This window comes from Tamandua tetradactyla, chromosome 7 (genome assembly GCF_023851605.1).
Source record: "Tamandua tetradactyla isolate mTamTet1 chromosome 7, mTamTet1.pri, whole genome shotgun sequence".
NCBI lineage: Eukaryota > Metazoa > Chordata > Mammalia > Pilosa > Myrmecophagidae > Tamandua > Tamandua tetradactyla.
This window is the reverse complement of record NC_135333.1, coordinates 172,233,199-172,251,629: the sequence shown is the minus strand read 5'-3', so window position 1 is coordinate 172,251,629 and position 18,431 is coordinate 172,233,199. Positions and strand designations below refer to the sequence as shown.

The following is an 18,431-nucleotide window of genomic DNA, read 5'->3' as shown; positions in this document are numbered from 1 at the left end:
TTGGTTACCGTGGGGTTAAAATTTGACATCCTACGTATATAACAGTCAGGTCTGGTTAACTTCAGTAGCATGCATGTATTCTTTTCCTATACTTGTATACTTGTTGACACATCTTTCTACATTGTTCAAAAGTGTAGAATTCTCATTACTTCTTATGCATTTGCATCTTGGCATCCTTATGACTTAAGTGGAGTTACATGGCAAACAATACATTATCATATACTGGAATTATGATTACCCAAGTGGTTACCTTTACCACAGACTGTTATTTCTTTACGCTGCTTTGAACCACTATCTAGTGTCCTTTACTTTCAGTCTGCAGAATTCCTTTTAACATTTGGTAAGGCAGGTCTAGTGATGAACTCATGCAGCTTTTGTTTATCTGAGAATGTCTTAATCTCTCCCTCCTTTTTGAAAGAGTTTTGCCGGATATGAAATTCTTGTCAGGCAATTTTCTTTCAGCACTTTACATAGTTCAGCCCACTCTACTTGCCTCCATGGTTTCTGATAAATAATTCAATCTAATTGAGACTCCCTTAAACTTAGCATGTTGCTTTTCTTTTGCAACTTTCAGAGCTCTGCTTGTCCATTGCATTTGATGCTGTGATCAACATATGACGATGTGTCCTTTTTTAAAAATGTTTATCCTGTTTGGTGTTCTTTGGATTTTTTGGATGTGCATATTTACAATTTGTGCTAAGTTTGAGAAGTTCTTTATCATTATTTCTTTGAATATTCCTTCTATCCTTTTGTTTTCTCTTTCCTCCCTTCCCCTCCCCTTCCCCACACTCCTCCCGTCTTTCTCCTCCCCTTCCCCCCCCCTCCATCTTTCTCCTCCCTTCCCCCACCCCTCCCCTCCCTTTTTGGACTCCCATAATGTATATTTTGATGGTGTCCCAGAGTTGTCTTAAGCTGTTTTTGCTTCTAATAAGTCTTTTTTCTTTTTGCTCCTCAGCCTGCCTTATTTCAACTCTCTTGTCTTCAGGTTCACTGATTCATTTCCTGCCAGCTCCATTCTGCTCTGGAAACTTTCCTAGGCATTTTTCATTTTGAGTGGTCTTCAACTCCAGTAGTTTTGCCTGGTTCCTTTTTAAAGTATCTGTCTCTTTTCTAAGATGCTTCTGCTGTGTATTTATTGTTTTCCTGATATCATTTAGTTCTCCCTCTGTATTTTCCTTCACCTTCTTGAGCACTTTAAGATCATTTTTTAAAGGCCTTCTTCAGTGTGTGCACATTCTGGGTTTCTCATTGGTGTTTTCTCCATGTGTGCCTTTTCCTTTGGATGGGCCTTCATTTCTTGTTTCTTTGTTTGGTACTTTTTTGTTGCATGTTGTACATTTTAACATTTTATTTCCTTAGATGTCTGTTTCCTGCTTTTTGATTTTGTAATTAACTGGTGATAAGACAGTTTCTTGAGCTGCTGCCCTCCTGTTAGGAAGATCTGCCATATGCAGATGCAGTGTGCATCTTGGCCTCTGTCTTGTCCTGGACTTTTGCTTGTTAGTTGTTCTGTAGTTCCCTAGTTTATAGCAGTTTGGTTGCCCCCTCTGTTTCCCAGGAGACAGATCTCCCTCTCCTGGGTATTTGCAGCCACTGTGCCTTTGCCCCAACTGTCTGCCTCTATAGTTTCATGTATTCCTTTTGTTGTCTCTAGTCTCTTTTGCTGAATGACAAATGATGGTGGAAGGATCACCTAGGAGGGGACTTAGCCAAGTTGGTGTTTTCCAGCCACACAGGGCCAGTGGCCCAGGACAGGAGCACAGACCAACTTGCTGTTCTTCTGGCTTCTTATCTCAGATAGTTCCTACCTATTTAATAGTTGCTTTGATGGAAGGACTGAGTCCTGGAGCTTTCTACTCCACCATCTTTCCCAGAAGTTGGCGTATAAAATTTTGACTTATCGAAAGTTAGTATGAGGGTGGGGGTGCAGTGCAACAGTGGCTCAGTGGCAGAATTCTCACCTTCCATGCCGGAGTCCCAGGATCGATCCCCAGTGCCTGCCCATGCAAAAAAAAAAAAAAATTAATATGGGGGTATCACACTAACCTGGACAAACCAACAAAATCTCATGCCCTGTTCAAGGTTCCATGTACTTATGGATAAGTAAAATCCCAAAGTGATTTCAACACTGAAGAAAGAAGAGTTTGCAAACTCCCCCTGGAGGAATACGGAGAAACGGGAAAAAATTCAGCTTCACCATTTGAAGAATTCCTGATACTCTCACAAGCAGTGGGGACAACCAAATCAATAGACTGAGCCCTCAATCTTGGGGTTTGTTCCAATGAAACTTATCCCTGCAAAAGATAGGCTAAACCTACTTAAAAATAATCCTGAGTCACCCCCAGAGAACCTCTTTTGTTGCTCAGATGTGGCCTCTCTCTCTCTCAGCCAACACGGCAAATGAAATCATTGCCCTTCCCTCATCTATGTGAACATGACTCCCAAGGATGTAAACTTCCCTGGCAACATGGGACAAAAATCCTAGAATGAGTTGGGACTTGGCATCAAGGGATTGAGAAAACCTTCTCAACCAAAAGTGAGAAGAGAGAAATGAGACAAAAGTATCAGTGGCTGAGATTTCAGAGTCAAGAGGTTATCCTGGAGATTATTCTTATACATTATATACCTATCCCTTTTTAGTTTATGATGTATTATAGTGTCTAGAGGGAAGTACCTGAAACTGTAGAGCTGTGTTCCAGTAGCCATATTTCTTGAAGATGAGTGTATAATGATATAGCTTTCACAATTTGACTGTATGATTGTGAAAATCTTGTGTCTGATGCTCCTTTTATCTACAGTAAGGACAGATGCGTAAAAAATATGGATAAGAAATAAACAAATAATAGGGGGAACAAAGATTAAAATAAATTGAGTAGATTGAAACACTAGTGGTCAGTGACGGGGGTAAAGAATATGGCATGTATGAGTGTTTTCATTTCTTTTGCTGAAGAGATGCAAATGTGCAAAAAAATGATCATGGTGATGAATACACAGATATATGATGGTATTGTGAGCCACTGATTGTAACCATGTAAAGAATGTTTGTATGTTTGTTGTTTGCAATAAAAATATTTTTTTTAGAAAGTGTTTGGAAGTGAAAAAAACGACACCAACAACAAAAAATGTTAATGTAATTATAGTGGACAGTAAGCATTTAGTGTTAATTTAGTTTACCTTGTAGACTGTGGAGGAAACTACCTGATGACTTGGAGAATGTAGGTTTTTTAAAGTTATACAGGAATCTTTGAGCCAAATCCTTTTTTTCTCGTGATTCATTTCTTATAGTAAGCAGTATCATTATAGAACCACTTTATTAATAAACTTCAAAACTAAAGTGGAATCAGTTTAGAACAAAGTGTTATCAGTTGAATAGAAAGATATCTATTAAAATCTTGAATCTTACCTGCACATCTGGTTTCCTACCCAACTTTCCATTTGGTCTGTCAATGGCTAGATGAAGCTCTCTGCCTCAACTGACCATGAGCTGAAATTGCAGCTGTTCTTCAGGGCTGGTGGTCACACTGTCCAGGTGGATAAAAGCATTGAAAGGTGGAGTTCACAGTACTTGTATTCCGTAGGACAGATCAGCAAGTATAAGGTAAAAAGCAGAGGGGGACTCTAGGCCAGTGCCCCTAAAAAGTTTTTCAAGCTTTATTTGTTACTTAAGCTTTATGTAAGTGAGAAAAAAGGTGATATGAGGACACATACAGTAGAAAGTGTGTCTTTGTAGGAAATACTTATTAGAGAAGAATGATTAAACTAAGAGCAATGTGCTGAGTGATCAACTTCTTTCCAAGGTAAGCCTTCTAGAAAAGCTGGTATATACGTCATGCTTTAAAAATAGTAGATTGCTTAAAAAACTTTACAGAAAAAAAGAAACATGTAGTGAAAGCCTTTAAGGAAGTGAATAAAGTATTAAGTAGGAATATTGGGAAAATATTTTTCTCTTTTCTTACTAATTTTTCCCCTTTTGTCAGGTTTTAGAGGGCCATTCAGATTTCATTAATGGTTTGGTGTTTGATCCCAAAGAAGGCCGTGAAATTGCAAGTGTGAGTGATGATCATACCTGCAGGTATGTTCCTTATGTTACCACCACATTTTTTATTTTTCATTTTATTTTAATCAGAATGACAATTTAAAAATTAGAGGATATATAACTTTCTTATAAATGCCATATAATGTTATAAAAGAAGCATCTTTTTAAATAGTAGATATGACACAGATATAAGTTTTAAAATCAATGAGTTGAGTTCTCATTGCAGTTAATGGAACCTTTTTCTTTTTTGTCCCTGATTCACGGTGTCTCCCTGCCTCTTATTTTAGAATTATAGTATATGAAATCTAAATATATATTGGGTCATATTCTCCAATATTGGAAAGAGTAAGTAGGATCATAATGAGTAACTGCCATATTTTGAAGTTATGTCACAGATCCTGTATGCAAAGTTAGTGTTTGATAATAAACTGTGAATTTCATTTGCTAAGTCAGATTCATAGAAAATTAGTGTTTTGAAAAATTCAGAGGTTTCCAATAAGTTTTTTCTGTAGATACAATACATTTCAATATCACGTTCTTCTACCTCACTTCCTTGGAGCAAATGAGGTAACTATAACATTTTTACAGTGCCTGAAGCTTGAGAATATCACAAATAAAGAATAAGATAAAGAGCAAGAGTAGGAGATGAAAAAAAGCTGAGAAATCAGGTGTGAAATAAGTGAATCCGTCATTAGAAGAGTGCCAATTGCTTCATCTGCTTTAACAATACTGTGACCAAAAAAAAGGAGTAACAAATGCTGTTCTATTTTGCATAGTTTTAATGTTTGATAAAGCTGTCAAAATCATCCATATTTCTTAACACTTTATATATAGAGAATTATTAAACATGTTTCCTTTTACATTGGAAGTAAAGCCACAGGCCACCTTTAAAATTTTAATCTTGTTAATGAAACATATTTTTAAAGTTATAGAATCATAGGCCATTATTCTTTATGTAATGTCTATTAAAATTTTCATATCAGGGACATAAAAGAATTACATACAGTAATATTTTCATACATAAAAAGCCTTTATTTTGTAAAGGCCCCAAGTTGTTATAAAACCACATTTGTCCTATAAAGTTAATAGGACCATTGTTACGAGAAAAGTTAGGTTAGTTCACTAGGAATAAATAATGGTATTTCAGCCCTCTCAAGTAAGGAATTTCCTAATCATAAGCACAGAATAGGAAACCTGAAAAAGGAGAAAATGCATGTCTTTGCAAGTCTAGGAATAACCTCTGAATAGTGAACAATAGCCAGAAAGACCTGGGATTATACATAGTGGCCTATTATTTTTTGTTGTTGTAGTAGTAGATTTTGGATTTTTATAGACTACTAAAATTCTCCAAAATTTGGGACACTGACATAGAGTGGCCAACTTTTTATTTTGTCAAGTAGTAGCAATTTGAATACCATTTATATTATCATCCTTTTATAAAAGAAAGGACATTATTACTCTTAAAAGGTAGAAAGAGCTTCACTTCATAATAATTCCTTTAAATAAATCTAGCGTTTTGTAAAACTTGCTGCGTTGCCCCTAATTGTCTCATTTTGCTAGACTGTGGTCAATATGTTATTGTTCAGCAAATACTTCCATTCGTCACTCCCATGGAAAGAGGAGCTTTCCCACCCTATTGACGTTGGCCTTAGCCATATGACTTGTTTAAACCAATGTAATGTTAGCGGATGTTACCCAGGCAGAAGCTTTAAATTGTTTACTTGGTTTGACTTGACCTCCTATATTCTGTATCTGCTATAAGATGAGCATGCCCTGGATAGCTGTGGGTCCCCAAATTAAGACATGGTACAGACAAGCACCCATCTGGCATTATGAAACAGTTTCCCATAGACCCATGAGTAAGAATCGATAACTGTATATTATTATAGAAATAGCTGGGGAGCTGAATTTAGAATGCATCAGCTTTGTTCACCAACCAGAAGTAAAGGAGAATTCTGATTGGCTGTTAAAGTCAAGCCTCTTGCCAGAAGCTAAGCAATATAGATCTGTGTGTCAGAGGATGGAAGTAAAAAAAATTATTAATAAGGAAGAGTAACAAATAGGGCACATGGTGACAGCAATAAACAAAGTAAGGAATTCTGAAGGGATATACTACAATAGAAAAACTTTTCGGGTAGTTGGCTTTGAAGCACTGCACTATACTGCTTCTACTTTAAAGTTCTTTAAGAATTTTTCTCTTTTTATATTATTGAAAAAGTAGATGACTGTTCTGATCAAAGTTAAGCATTATATAGGACTTGATAAAATTGTTACTTAGAGTTGTGTCTGCAGAAGTGTCATGATCTTCTGCTGGTAAAGAATTTGTAATTTTTGAAAGATAACTTCAAAACACCTTAGCACTAGTTCTTGAAATGAAGATGTCGTGGTCCTTCTCACCCACCAACCAAGTTATCCCGGATGAAAAGACAGAGTAATTGCAAGCTGCCAAAGGGAGCTCTGTGATGTCAGTGGTGCTGAGTAACAGGGTGTGATGCTACCGAGAAACATGTCTAGATGATGAGGGAAAGTCTTCTGGAGTAGACTTCTTTGACCTTTTCACTAATTAGGTATGTAGCATCCAGCCATGCTGTGCCCTTAGAGGGCACCACAGAAGCTAGAATAATGACCTTGTGGCAGGGACTCAGTGGGTAAGTAGGTAAAGGAATGAATATACAACTATGTATCTGTCACCACATCTTTATGAGAAAGGTGCCATTACCCAGAAATGTGTTTAAGAAATGAAATGCCCAAGTAAATGTTCTACGCATTTCCTTTATGATCCCTCATCATCTCCACCACACACATATACATATATACATATGTGTGTGTATAATATATATATACACTCACAAAATGATAAAAATACAGGCAGATATAAATACTGATATTCATAATTATGGCCTAGCATCATCAAAAGGTAGTTAAAATTATGATATTTGAGAGGCAGAGAAAATCATATTCATTTAGAAAGATTTATTATTCATTTATTAAATGAATTTTACTTCCAAAAGAAGGTAAAAAAAAATGTTTGAGTATTTGATGGGTTAAATATATTAATTTAAAAACTCACTAATACAGAACATCTCATTCCCAGTCAGTGCCAAATAGCAAATGTTTTTCTATATTAGAAACAGTACTGTTCTGTAAAAACAAGTCCGATCAACAAGTATTAAACACGTTTAATACGGACAACATTTAGTACTTTAGGAGATACAAAAGAAATGAAGATTTAGTACTTGCTGTAACCACAAAGCATGTCGGAAGTAAATCCCTTTCCTCCAACGCCCCCCCCCCCACAATAGTTTAAAATATTAGATAAAAATTTATGGTGAAAGAGAATTATAAGACTAAAATAATAGAAACATATAAAGTGTCATTCACTTTATCTGTAAAAGATGGGATATCAGTATTTATCATGTTCTTGCTGTGATAATATTTTAAAAGAATGGGATTAGGAGATGGGAAATAAATAAAAGAATAAAAATTTCTTTTAGGGATATAATCAAATCACTGATGAGGAAGTACTAATTTACCTAAGATATTCACAAACCTATCAGTATAATTTTTTTGAAAAAATTTAAAAGAAGAATATCTAGCAGATGTTTTCTATGTATCACGTACTGGCTAAGTTCTTTTCCTGTTACCTCTGTGTACATTTGAGAGTTTTCAGGATTGATAATTAACGCGAGTGTTCCTCCCTAGCCTTCACCCCAATTATGTGATCTTTTAAAAATAATCTTTGTGGAAAATAAAGGAGGGGACTAAGAGCCTTTTCAAAATAGACCAGTGGAACAGCATTCCTTGGGCATTTAATCCCAGTTAAGAAGTAAATAAATTATGCCTAAATAATTGCAGTTACATTAAAATATTATGGTTATCATCAGTTATAACAAATGTTCCACACCACTGCAAGGGATTGGTGGTGAGGTGGCATATGGGAATCCTTTATTTTATGCATGATTGTTCTGTAAACCTACAACTTCTCTAACAAAGAAAAAATCATATTGATATTATGGTTAAATATTTAAAGAAATAGAGTTCCCTGCTTGACTTCTAAAATTCCCTCTGATTTTTGGTAACATTTTAAATCAAAATCAATTATTGCATAGTTTTAACAAGAGCTTTAAGAATGGGATAAAATTGACAGTTTGTAATGAGTGGTAATAATTTACCTCTGGTCAGTGGAACATAGGATTCTGGGTCTTTGTAAGAACTATCCCAAAACTATACTAAAACCTGTTGCTCACATTTGCAGACCTTTAATTCAATGCAATGAAACAGTATGTGAATGAAAAATTATACTAGAGTAGCAGTGTATAAAGTGATGAAAGAATTTTCTAAAATTTGACTGGATTGTGTACTGGTCTCACCACTCTATAGTCATGACGTCTTTGTTCTTTCTCTTATGTCCTTAATAGTTGAAATATAGAACTGTTATTAATAAAGTATGTTATCATGCCCATTATTATAGTAATTTAAGCTTGCTTTCTGTGGCTCTCAAATGGGAATCACATCCATAAACATTTTTCAGGTTTATTGGAAAATCCATTGATGTGAGTGATAAGTGCTTTCCCTCATTTGTAATTCTTGTATTCAGCATATAGTCAAATTTAAGTTTTGTAAATTATATCAAAATTTTCTTGGAAATAATGAAATGCTTCTATTTCCTGGGTTATAGTAATAACGTTTGTGTTAAGGCTTTTACTTTTACTCTGAATTCCTTGAAGAGGTCGTTATATATGATCTGTTTGAAAATTGCCATATGGGATTGCTTTCCAATTGGGAGTTTAATTTTGAGGTTTGTTTTTAGATGGGACAAAACTTCTCACACTTCCCATCCTTCATGAATTTTTGTCAATACACGTTAAATAGGATGTTAATAATTCTTCTCTAGGGTAGCCTCAGATGGTTTCTCACCTCTAATGATAAACTTATATTTCTGCTTGACCTGTTTATTCAAAAAATCAAAATAAAAAGCATCTTTGTGTAAATTTATGTTTGTTTTTTACCCCCTTCAAGGCTTCATGAAGATGTATAATAGATATTTTTTATGGTATAGGTTTATTAGTGTTATATTAGAAAAAAACCACTGTCCTACACTCCTTCTCCCTGCCCTAAAACACACACAGCCTTAGATAGGCAACCCATATTTTGACTCTTTTTTTTAATTATTGAAGGTTGAAATAATAAGCCTGTGCAGTTACCCCTCATTTTTACCCTTTTGATTCATTCTTTTCACTCTTGAATCAGTAAAACTTGTAGAAATATGTACCTTTTATCACTAATACTATCAGTAGTATATTAATACCAGTATTACTTGCTTAGTAGTCTCAAGTACTTTTTTAAAAAATCAGGATTAATCTAATCTTCTGAATATATTTGAAACATACTGAAAGTAACCCTTACAAAATTCATAATTCAAACTACCATGCTATTATTACCTTCACTACTTTTTTTTTTCAAGTTTCATAAAATTTTTACTTAAAAAGAAAAGTTTTACAAAATACTACCTTCCACAATCAAAGAAATTTTCCCACATGGTACATGTAAGCTTTCTACCTGACATGACATTCAAAGAAGGCAAGGTTTTTAGAAGCCATCTAAATGCAAAACTTACAAGATAAGTAGGTGTTCTAGTTTGCTAGCTGCTGGAATGCAATATACCAGGAACGGAATGGCTTTTAAAAGGGGGAATTTAATAAGTTAAAAGTTTACAGTTCTAAAGCTGTGAAATTGTACAAATTAAACCAAGACTACAGAAATGTCCAATCTAAGGCATCCAGAGAAAGATACCTTGGTTCAAGAAGGCCGATGATGTTCATCGTTTCTCTGTCAGATGGAAGGGCACATGGCGAACATGGGGGCATCTGCTAGCTTTCTCTCCAGGCCTCTTACTTCCAGAAGCTCCCGAGAGGCATATTCTTGCTTCATCTCCAAACGTCGCTGGCTGGTGAACTCTCTGCTTCATGGTTCTGTGGTGTTCTGAAGCTTTCTCCAAAATACTGCTTCTTATTTCAGGGATTCCATAAACTAATCAAGACCTACCTGGATGGAGACATGTTTCCACCTAATATATTTAATACCCACACTTGATTGAGTCACATCTCCGTGGAGATAACCTAATCAAGCTTCCAACCTATCGTGCTGAATAAGGATTAGAAGAAACCATTGCTCCCACAAGGTTGATTAGAATTAAAACATGGCTTTTCTAGGGTACATAAATCCTTTCAAACCAGCACATTAAGTTTAGAGTTTTTTTGTTTTGTTTTCTTAAGTGCCTTTAAAATGCTAAAATGAGTAATGAAATTTTAATGTGATTTGAAATTTTTAAAGTTTCTTTAAAGTGATCTGTACAGTTAAATACAAAATAATTTTTAAAGCAGTTTGATTTAAGCTGTGATTTTTTCATAGAAGGGCCATGAAAATAGAATAATGATACAATAGGAGGTGATGAGGGATTGGTTTGGTCTTTTTCAAATATTTTAGAAAGTTGCCGAAATTTTCTGAATTAATACTAAACTGAGACTATTACTTTTCAGATTTTCATTGAGTTTCATGTCATATTTCTTCCAAAAAGATACTGTTTAAACATGAAGCATTAGCATTCCCTTCATTTTAAATGGCAGCATTTTATAATCTAAATTAAAACTTATGCGTATGCTGGACTTCGGAGCAAGGTAAGGAATCAATACTATCCAGAGGTCTTAAGGGTAAACGTTTATTCTAAGACAGTGTGCCCATTGAGGTTATTAGGTTTCTAATGTGCAAATATGCTTTCTGTTTTGGAAGAAAAGCCAAATCTAGAATTCCAATTTAAATTAATATAACATAGTCTTTATTTATAGTATAAAATTCTTTATATCTTATACAAAAACTAATTCTTTTGGTAGAATGAACCATTTTTGAACTCTAATGTCAAAGAATTTTCCTTTAATGCTTGTCTCAGTTTTAATACAGTCTTTTATACTTTTTGTACAAATAAATGAATTAAAGGATTCAGCTGATTAAAGTGTTTTCCCTCCAATGAATTGGAAATAAATGATACAGTTTTGTGTGTTTTTAATGAGCCATATGGTAGGCACAGTATCACAGCTGGTACAAAACTGCCTGTATTGAAACCCTAAAATAATGCCTAAGAACAGTGTTCTTTGAAAAATAATATGAAATGCTGCCACCACATCAAATGGCAAACTTAGACAAGGATGTTGATTGTATTCAGAGAGTTAACAAAATAAGCTGAATGTTTAAGTGTTCAAACATTTACTTTAATTTTATTAAAGCTAAGAGAATTTGCTGTCAGATTAACTCAGCATCCCTTATTTCAAACTGCATATAATCTATTTTGCTGTATGTACTCTAAACATACACAAACATGCAGAACTAGGTTTCATGATATAAACTTCCATTTCCTGGCAGCTTTGAACTTTGAAACCCTCTTTGTAGTTTTTTCTGATACTTCTGACAAAAATTCTTTTTTGTTCTGGATTAGTGGGTAGCACAGGATGAGCAGTGGCTGGATGAGGTGTTAAGGAGAATGATAAAAATTATTTTTCTATTGCAGAAAAAGCCCCAGGTGTTCCTGATAAGAGCAGAAGTTTCATTTGATGATTTTCTTATTGTTGTTCTAAAATATTCTCACTGTTATCACTGCAAGTGGCTTCTTCACAGCTAATACTCCTCAGAACTCCCCATTTGTCATGAAATTCAGCAGCACTGCTTTCACTGATATTACCAGCATTGTTCTCTCTCCTTGGAGACTTCAGAATTGATTTGGGGGGACATTCTCCCTTCGTAACATCAACAAAGACTAAATGTCAGCAGGAGTCCTTAATGATAGGCAGCTACTGGGCAGAATGACCAGTGCCAGAACTGTTCTTTTGCTTACCTTTGGCTTCTTTCTTTTCACAAAATATTAAAAGTAGTATTTTTTCCAGTATTATTCAGACCATGTTAAGTTCGACAGTATGAGAGAAATATATTGTTGGTACAGAATTATCTCTAATTCCTATAGCATGATGGTCATTTTTATTATCACCATTGTCCCCCCTGAGGATCATCTTCTTCATTACTGGGATAGGGACTTTTGTGGGGGGGTGGTAGGGGGGTGCATGGTCCAGGAATTGAACCCGGGTCTCCCACATGGAAGGCACCCATTCTACCACTGAGCCACCCATGTACCCTAGGATAGAAATTTGAACCATTCACTGGACAATTCAACTGACAATTCACTTGACCATTGAAGTTCTGAATTTATAAAATCCTCATGACAACTGCTGGGAGGGAGACTGTCTGTTCCTTGATGAGTCACATTCCCGTTTGGGTTGTGCTCTTTCTTTTCCTCTTCAGAGGATTCCTTTGCAATCCCAGAATCATGCTCTCAAGTTCACCCAGCAATTTTTCTTCTCACTCTATTTCTTCAAGTCAAGCCCACAGTTCCTTATCAGCCAGCAAATTATTGGATTTTACATCATTTGAAGAAAAATCTCCTTCAAAAATATCAAGTTTTGGGTTTGGAGTGAGGTTATGGGCAACTTGTTATTTTACTTTAAATTCTTCTCTCATGTTAACAACATCACCCTCACTGTTTCAGTTTGCTAATGCTGCTGGAATGCAATATACCAGAAATGGACTGGTTTTGATAAAGGGAAGTTGTTAAGTTACAAGTTTACAGTTCTGAGGCCCTTAAAATGTACACACTGAGGCATCTAGAGAAAGATACCTTGACTCTGAAGAAAGGCTGATGTCTCTCATGTAGGAAGGCACATGGCTGGCATCTGCTGGTCCTTGTTCCCAGTTCGTTGCTTTCAACTTCTGTTTCATAATGGCTTCCTCTCTAAGCTTCTGTGTGTCCTCATGTAGCTACTCCAGGGAAAAACTCTGGGTTTCATCTTTTAGCATCTCCCAGGGCTGGAGATTTCTTTTCTCCCAGCTTCTGGGTTCAAACGCCTCCCTCAGCTCCTGCATCTCCAGATGTCTGTTTTAGCGCTCTTTCTTTATGACCTTTTTTTAAGGACTCCAGGAAACAAATTAAGATCCATCTTGAATGGGCACAGTCACCTCTCCATCTAATCCAGAGGTCCCACCCACAGTTGGGTGAGTCACATTTCCATGGAAACAACGTAATCAACAGATCCCACCCAACAGCATGTCTGCCCTGCAAGACTGGATTAGGGCTAAGAAAGCATGGCTTTCCTCGGTGTTTACACTCTCAGACCAGCACAGACAGTGCCACTCATTTCCTGCCAATCTTCAGTGAATTCAACTCCAAATTCAAAGTTTTTCATCACTTTTATAAAATCAGCTTACTGTTTTCTTTCTTACATGTTCTTTCCTATACTCAAATAAGCCTTCAGCCTGCTTTGCTGAACACTTTGCAAACCAAATTGTCCCCAAATAAAACTTCAGTAGTACGGCAAGTTTTTGGCAAAGGGACCAAATGGTGTGATGTTACAAGACAACTTTTCAGGCAATGTACTGAGTTTTACTTGAACAGCATTATTGTCATTATCTACTTCCTTCCAATGTCGGATTTTCTGTTGGCAGTTAGCGACCACCTTTTCATGTGCCTGGTGGAGCCGCGCCCCCTCCACTCTGCGGCCCAGTGAGTCCTAGACTAGTGATTGCTTGCCCCTGTCCACTGTGGGCCTGGCTTCGGGTCAGAGCTGGTTCCTTCCACCTGTAAGGCTTTGGCCTGGGTATCAAGGTCTTCCAAAGAGTGACCACAAGCTGACAAAGTTTATTTTTTACTGTCTATGCTTCGTACCACTGTCAACGATTTGCCAGTCTAATCCCTAGATTTGTGCTTTCGGTTATATAGGTCCCGAACCTCTGAAATCCTTTTGCACATAAAACCAGATATTTTAGCACTAAATTTTTTGTAATATTTGGCTTTCTTTCTAATTTGTGTGCATGTTTGCTAAGGAAATGTGCCATGCCTCTCCATTTATTGAATCATTTGTTGCATGATAAGTAGGTAAGTGATAGATTACTTGAAACTGAAAGGGAAAATAGACATTTGCCATTGCAAACTCAATGAAAAATGTTTCTTAGCTAGCAGTGTCCTATTTAAGAATATCCTGTGCCAAGCAACATTGTAAAGTGCCTTCTCATCCTCATAACTACATGTCTGTATGACTTTTGTTCTTGCTTTCATATTTAATTAATCAATATACTGATTCATGTGATCTAGTCAACTCTTTTAGAAAGATTGCAGTTTGTATTTTTGGCTTTACCACCAGTTAGAGAAGGCCAAATGGATACAGATGTGTCATTTAATATCATCCATTCCTTCTTTTGTCTGTGTTGTCAGAAACATTTGGTAGCAGAAAACGAGTTGCCAATTAAAAATGAGAACAAACAAATAAAAAGAACAGAGTATAACCCAGGAAATTTGCTTTGAATCCTCAGAGGGAACATCTCCCTCCACTAATTGTCAATTTAAAAGACCCTTGAGAATATCTGGAAAATCACCAAAATGCCAGCATCCAATTTATGGGATCTTTTTAATTAAATGGAGCAATTACATTTAAATACCATGTGGTAGGGATATACTTAATGTTCTGCTGCAAAGCACTGAGCCTGAAATTAGGCAATAATTTTAATGATAAAATACTAAAAGTAAAATAAGTATAATTTATAATCTTAGATCTGGTTGGTTCTTCAGCCATCAAATATTGTCCCTCCATTTTACAGCTAAATCAGAGAGTACTGTTTAGGACCTCAGAGTTGGGAAGGGTGGGGGTATTCATGATGATCATAGTCAAGTTGGATAAAACCTGCCTCCTGTTTTATGTGAGGAGTGATGTTATACACACCCAGTGCCCTTTCATTCAGTCCAGGTTATTGGCTTCTTCATATGTCAGCAGATTGACTTTACTTTAAAAGCTTTTCCTTTGAAATTTCCCTTGTGCACAGTCAAATAGATAAATATATTCGTTTCATGTAAGTGTTATGAAATTTAAAAATTATATTTTATGTTTTTATATATGCTCTATTATCTTCCTGTGTGTTTGGTTATGTATATAAATAAGACTGTGAACTCGTAAATCTTTTCTCTTTCCAAGACGTAAGGTATGCTTCTGTGGCTATAGTTGAGTTTTAAGCAATTTTATTTATTATAAACAAATAAATTTATAGGAAATAAATTTGGAAATATTTAGACCTGAATTTCTAAGATTGTGAATTTTTTTTTCTTTTACAGTAGAAATCCTGTTACCTGACATGATCTAGCTTAGTGATAAAGCCAAAAAGTTAGTTAACTCAGGAAATCATTTTAAAAGAATGCCTACCTATCATATTTTACTGTATAATATGTAAATGAACAGCCATTTGCCATTTTTGATATTAGGCCAATGCTTTTTCTTTTCCCTGGGTTTCTTTCTTGGGAGTTCACTGGTTGGAATTTCATATCTTTATGGCATGATCACACCCATAATACAATGTCTGCAGTGAATACAACATTTGCAGAACTGTCTTAAATCAGAATACATCTAGATTTTTATTATTTTTATTGTTTCATCTGTCACAGCTGTCATGCATACCTTATTGAAGAGTTATTTTCTTTTAGAAACTTATCTTTAGTTGCCATCACTTACTTACATTGAAACAGCTCTTTCACATTCGCATTTTGTCACTTTCTGTAATATTTGTGTAGTTACAGTAACAAGCATGGCTTATATTACTTACATGCCAAAGTTTGCTAAGTGAAGCATCCATATTCCCTTTTGGTAAGCTTAAAACAAATGCATAATATGTGGTCATATTCAGAATTAGCTTTCTCATTCTTGTCAGTTCTACAGAGGGAGGAAGAAAGCCTGACAGGAGCATAATTATGAGAGTTTCTACTGTATATTGTGTTCACTCTTTTTGAAACTTATGCAGATTTATCCATACCTAGATACATTAAAATAACAACATAAAAAGCAAGGGAAAAGTATGATTTGAGAAATCTACCTCACAAATAAGATCAGTTGAAAAGTTGTATCTTTTACCTTTCAGACAAGTGATGGTTTTTGTCAGAAAATAAGAGAAAGTTTAGACACTTTTAATGAAAATTTGGAAAGCTATTTGACAATATCTGCTAAAGCTGAACATATTTGCAATCTGTTTTCAGCAATTGCATGCATAGTATGTACCCAATGTGTATACCCACTTATGTGTGTGTGTGTTTTCATCAAAGGTCATGTACAGGAAGGCTTATAGTAGCCTATATATAGCCTATATATATATATATATATATATATATATATTTCATTTACAGGGTCTAAAAGTTGGAATTAACCTAAATGTCTGTCAGTGATAGAATGGATCAATATTTGTGATGTGCTTAATCAGTGCAATACAATATACAGAAATGAGAATAAACAGAGTACAGCAACATACAACAGTGTTGGTCTCATGAAACCTAATGTTGAAAACGTCAGACCAGAAAGTACATACTGTATGATTCCATTTTTATGATGGCAAAAATTAAGTTATGGTGTTAAAAGTCAAGATAATGGGTAACTTTTATGGGAGGGTAAGTATGTATGATGGGAAGGGAATTCAAGACCGTTCCATTTAGAGTTCTGGATATATTTTCTTCTTGATTTAGGTTCTCATCCTTTTGTGTGTGTTTTGTTTTGTTTTTTTCTTTTGCTGTACACTTATGATCTGTGTACTTATTTATTATGTATGGTACACTTCCAAAAAATAATAAAAAAAAACATGATTTTATCTGATGAAACTAATATTAACTAGATGAGCCATGTGGTAAAAGCACAGACAGATGAGTTAGACTACACAAAAGGATTTACAAGAGCTTAATTATAGAATCTATCAATAAGGGAAACAAGACTTAACTTGAATTGTGCCATCTGTATCTAATTTAGTTGTGATAACTCACTCAGCCTAATTTATTGTATTTTGCATGTTCCTTGGATTTTGCAACCACCAAAAATTATTGAATAAGCATATAATTATAAACCATAAATTATCTTATCCTAACCTTCTGAAAAGTAATCAGGATCACCTTCCTCATTTTTAAGTCAGTTTTTTTAAAAAAGTGTCAGGGTCTGTTCAGGATAAAATACTAAAATTTTTTAACTGAGACTAAAATTTGATTCATTGCACAGGAATGCATTTTATTAATTGACTTGTTTTATATAATATCTTTTTCATGTTTTACAGTTTCTATCTCTTTTGTTTCCTTCATTTGAAAGGGAAAAAATAAATCATAAAAATATTCTATTTGTGTATTTTTTTCAACTTAAATAATAGCCAACAAAAATCAAATACATATTACCATAAGATCAATAGAATGGGAATTTTAAACCATTCTTTCATAGGACTCACCAAATTTATAAGACAAATTCCTCCTGTTTCAATAGTGGTAAAATATATGCTAACCCAGCACTTTATTATGGAAAAGGCAATAGAGAAGAAAGAAATGCTTAGTTGCTATAATTAATCATATCTTTCATTATAGGACATGAGACATAATTCCATAAACTCTTAGTAAATGTGATTCCCTCTTTAATTAAATTTTAACTGTCTCTCTTGTATAATAAATATAGAGAAAGTGTTGATTCTGTAAGAGAAAGGAGTACGATTCTAAATTATTCAATCAAGTAGATAATTGTGATGGATTGAAACTGTAGGTACCTCAGAAAAGACTGTGTTCTTAAAGCTAATCCAGGGCAAAAGTGGCCCAGTGGCAGAGTTCTCGCCTCCCAAGCCAAAGACCTGGGTTCGATTTCTGGAGCCTTGCCCATGTCAGAAAAAAAAAAAAACGCTAATCCATTCTCCTGTGTGTAGCCCTGTTGTGGGTAGGATCAAGGTGGGTCTTAATCCTCTTACTAGAATGCTCAATAAGAGGATAAAAGACAGAGAGAAGACACAAAGAAAAGCTCCACAAAAGCTGAGATAAAATTCAGAGAAGCTGAAAGAGAAAAGCCGGAGAAGCTGAGAAACAAGGACACACACGGAAGTTCAGAGAGGAAACCACTGAAGCTAGAAGCTAGAAGCTGGAAACAAGGTGACCCAGGAGAGAAGGGAGAGACCAGCAGACGTGGCTGGCCATGATGTGTCAGAGGAGCTGAGGATCTCTGGTAGCTGGTCAGCGGGGAGAAGATGGCACAATTTGGACATTTACACAGCCTCAGAACTGCAAACTTGTAAGCTAATAAAATCTCCATTGAAAAAGCCACCCCATTTTTGGTATATTACATTTCATCAGCTTTTGAGCTCAAACAATAATGACTTTGAAAAACATTTGTATTTATATGTCACTATGATATTTCAAGATTGGAGACCCTGTAATTCAAGGAAACATATTTGAAATACTGTGTTTTGGCAAAGAATAGTAGCATTGTCCAATAAATATATTTACATTCTTTGAAGGAAATTTTTGCTAGAC

At 35.2% G+C, this 18,431-nt stretch overlaps 1 protein-coding gene and 1 pseudogene across 2 annotated transcripts in view; one reads left to right on the top strand and one right to left on the bottom strand.

Annotated features, from left to right (window-relative positions):
- NUP37 (nucleoporin 37) overlaps positions 1–18,431 on the top strand; it is a 56,766-nt gene that overhangs the window by 26,454 nt on the left and 11,881 nt on the right. For both annotated transcript variants that reach the window (XM_077111806.1, XM_077111807.1), the window contains exon 5: positions 3,978–4,072. In XM_077111806.1, coding sequence (XP_076967921.1) covers positions 3,978–4,072 — 95 coding nt within the window. The remainder of the gene's footprint in view (positions 1–3,977; positions 4,073–18,431) is intronic.
- Positions 11,523–15,705, bottom strand: LOC143690353 (unconventional prefoldin RPB5 interactor pseudogene; annotated as a pseudogene).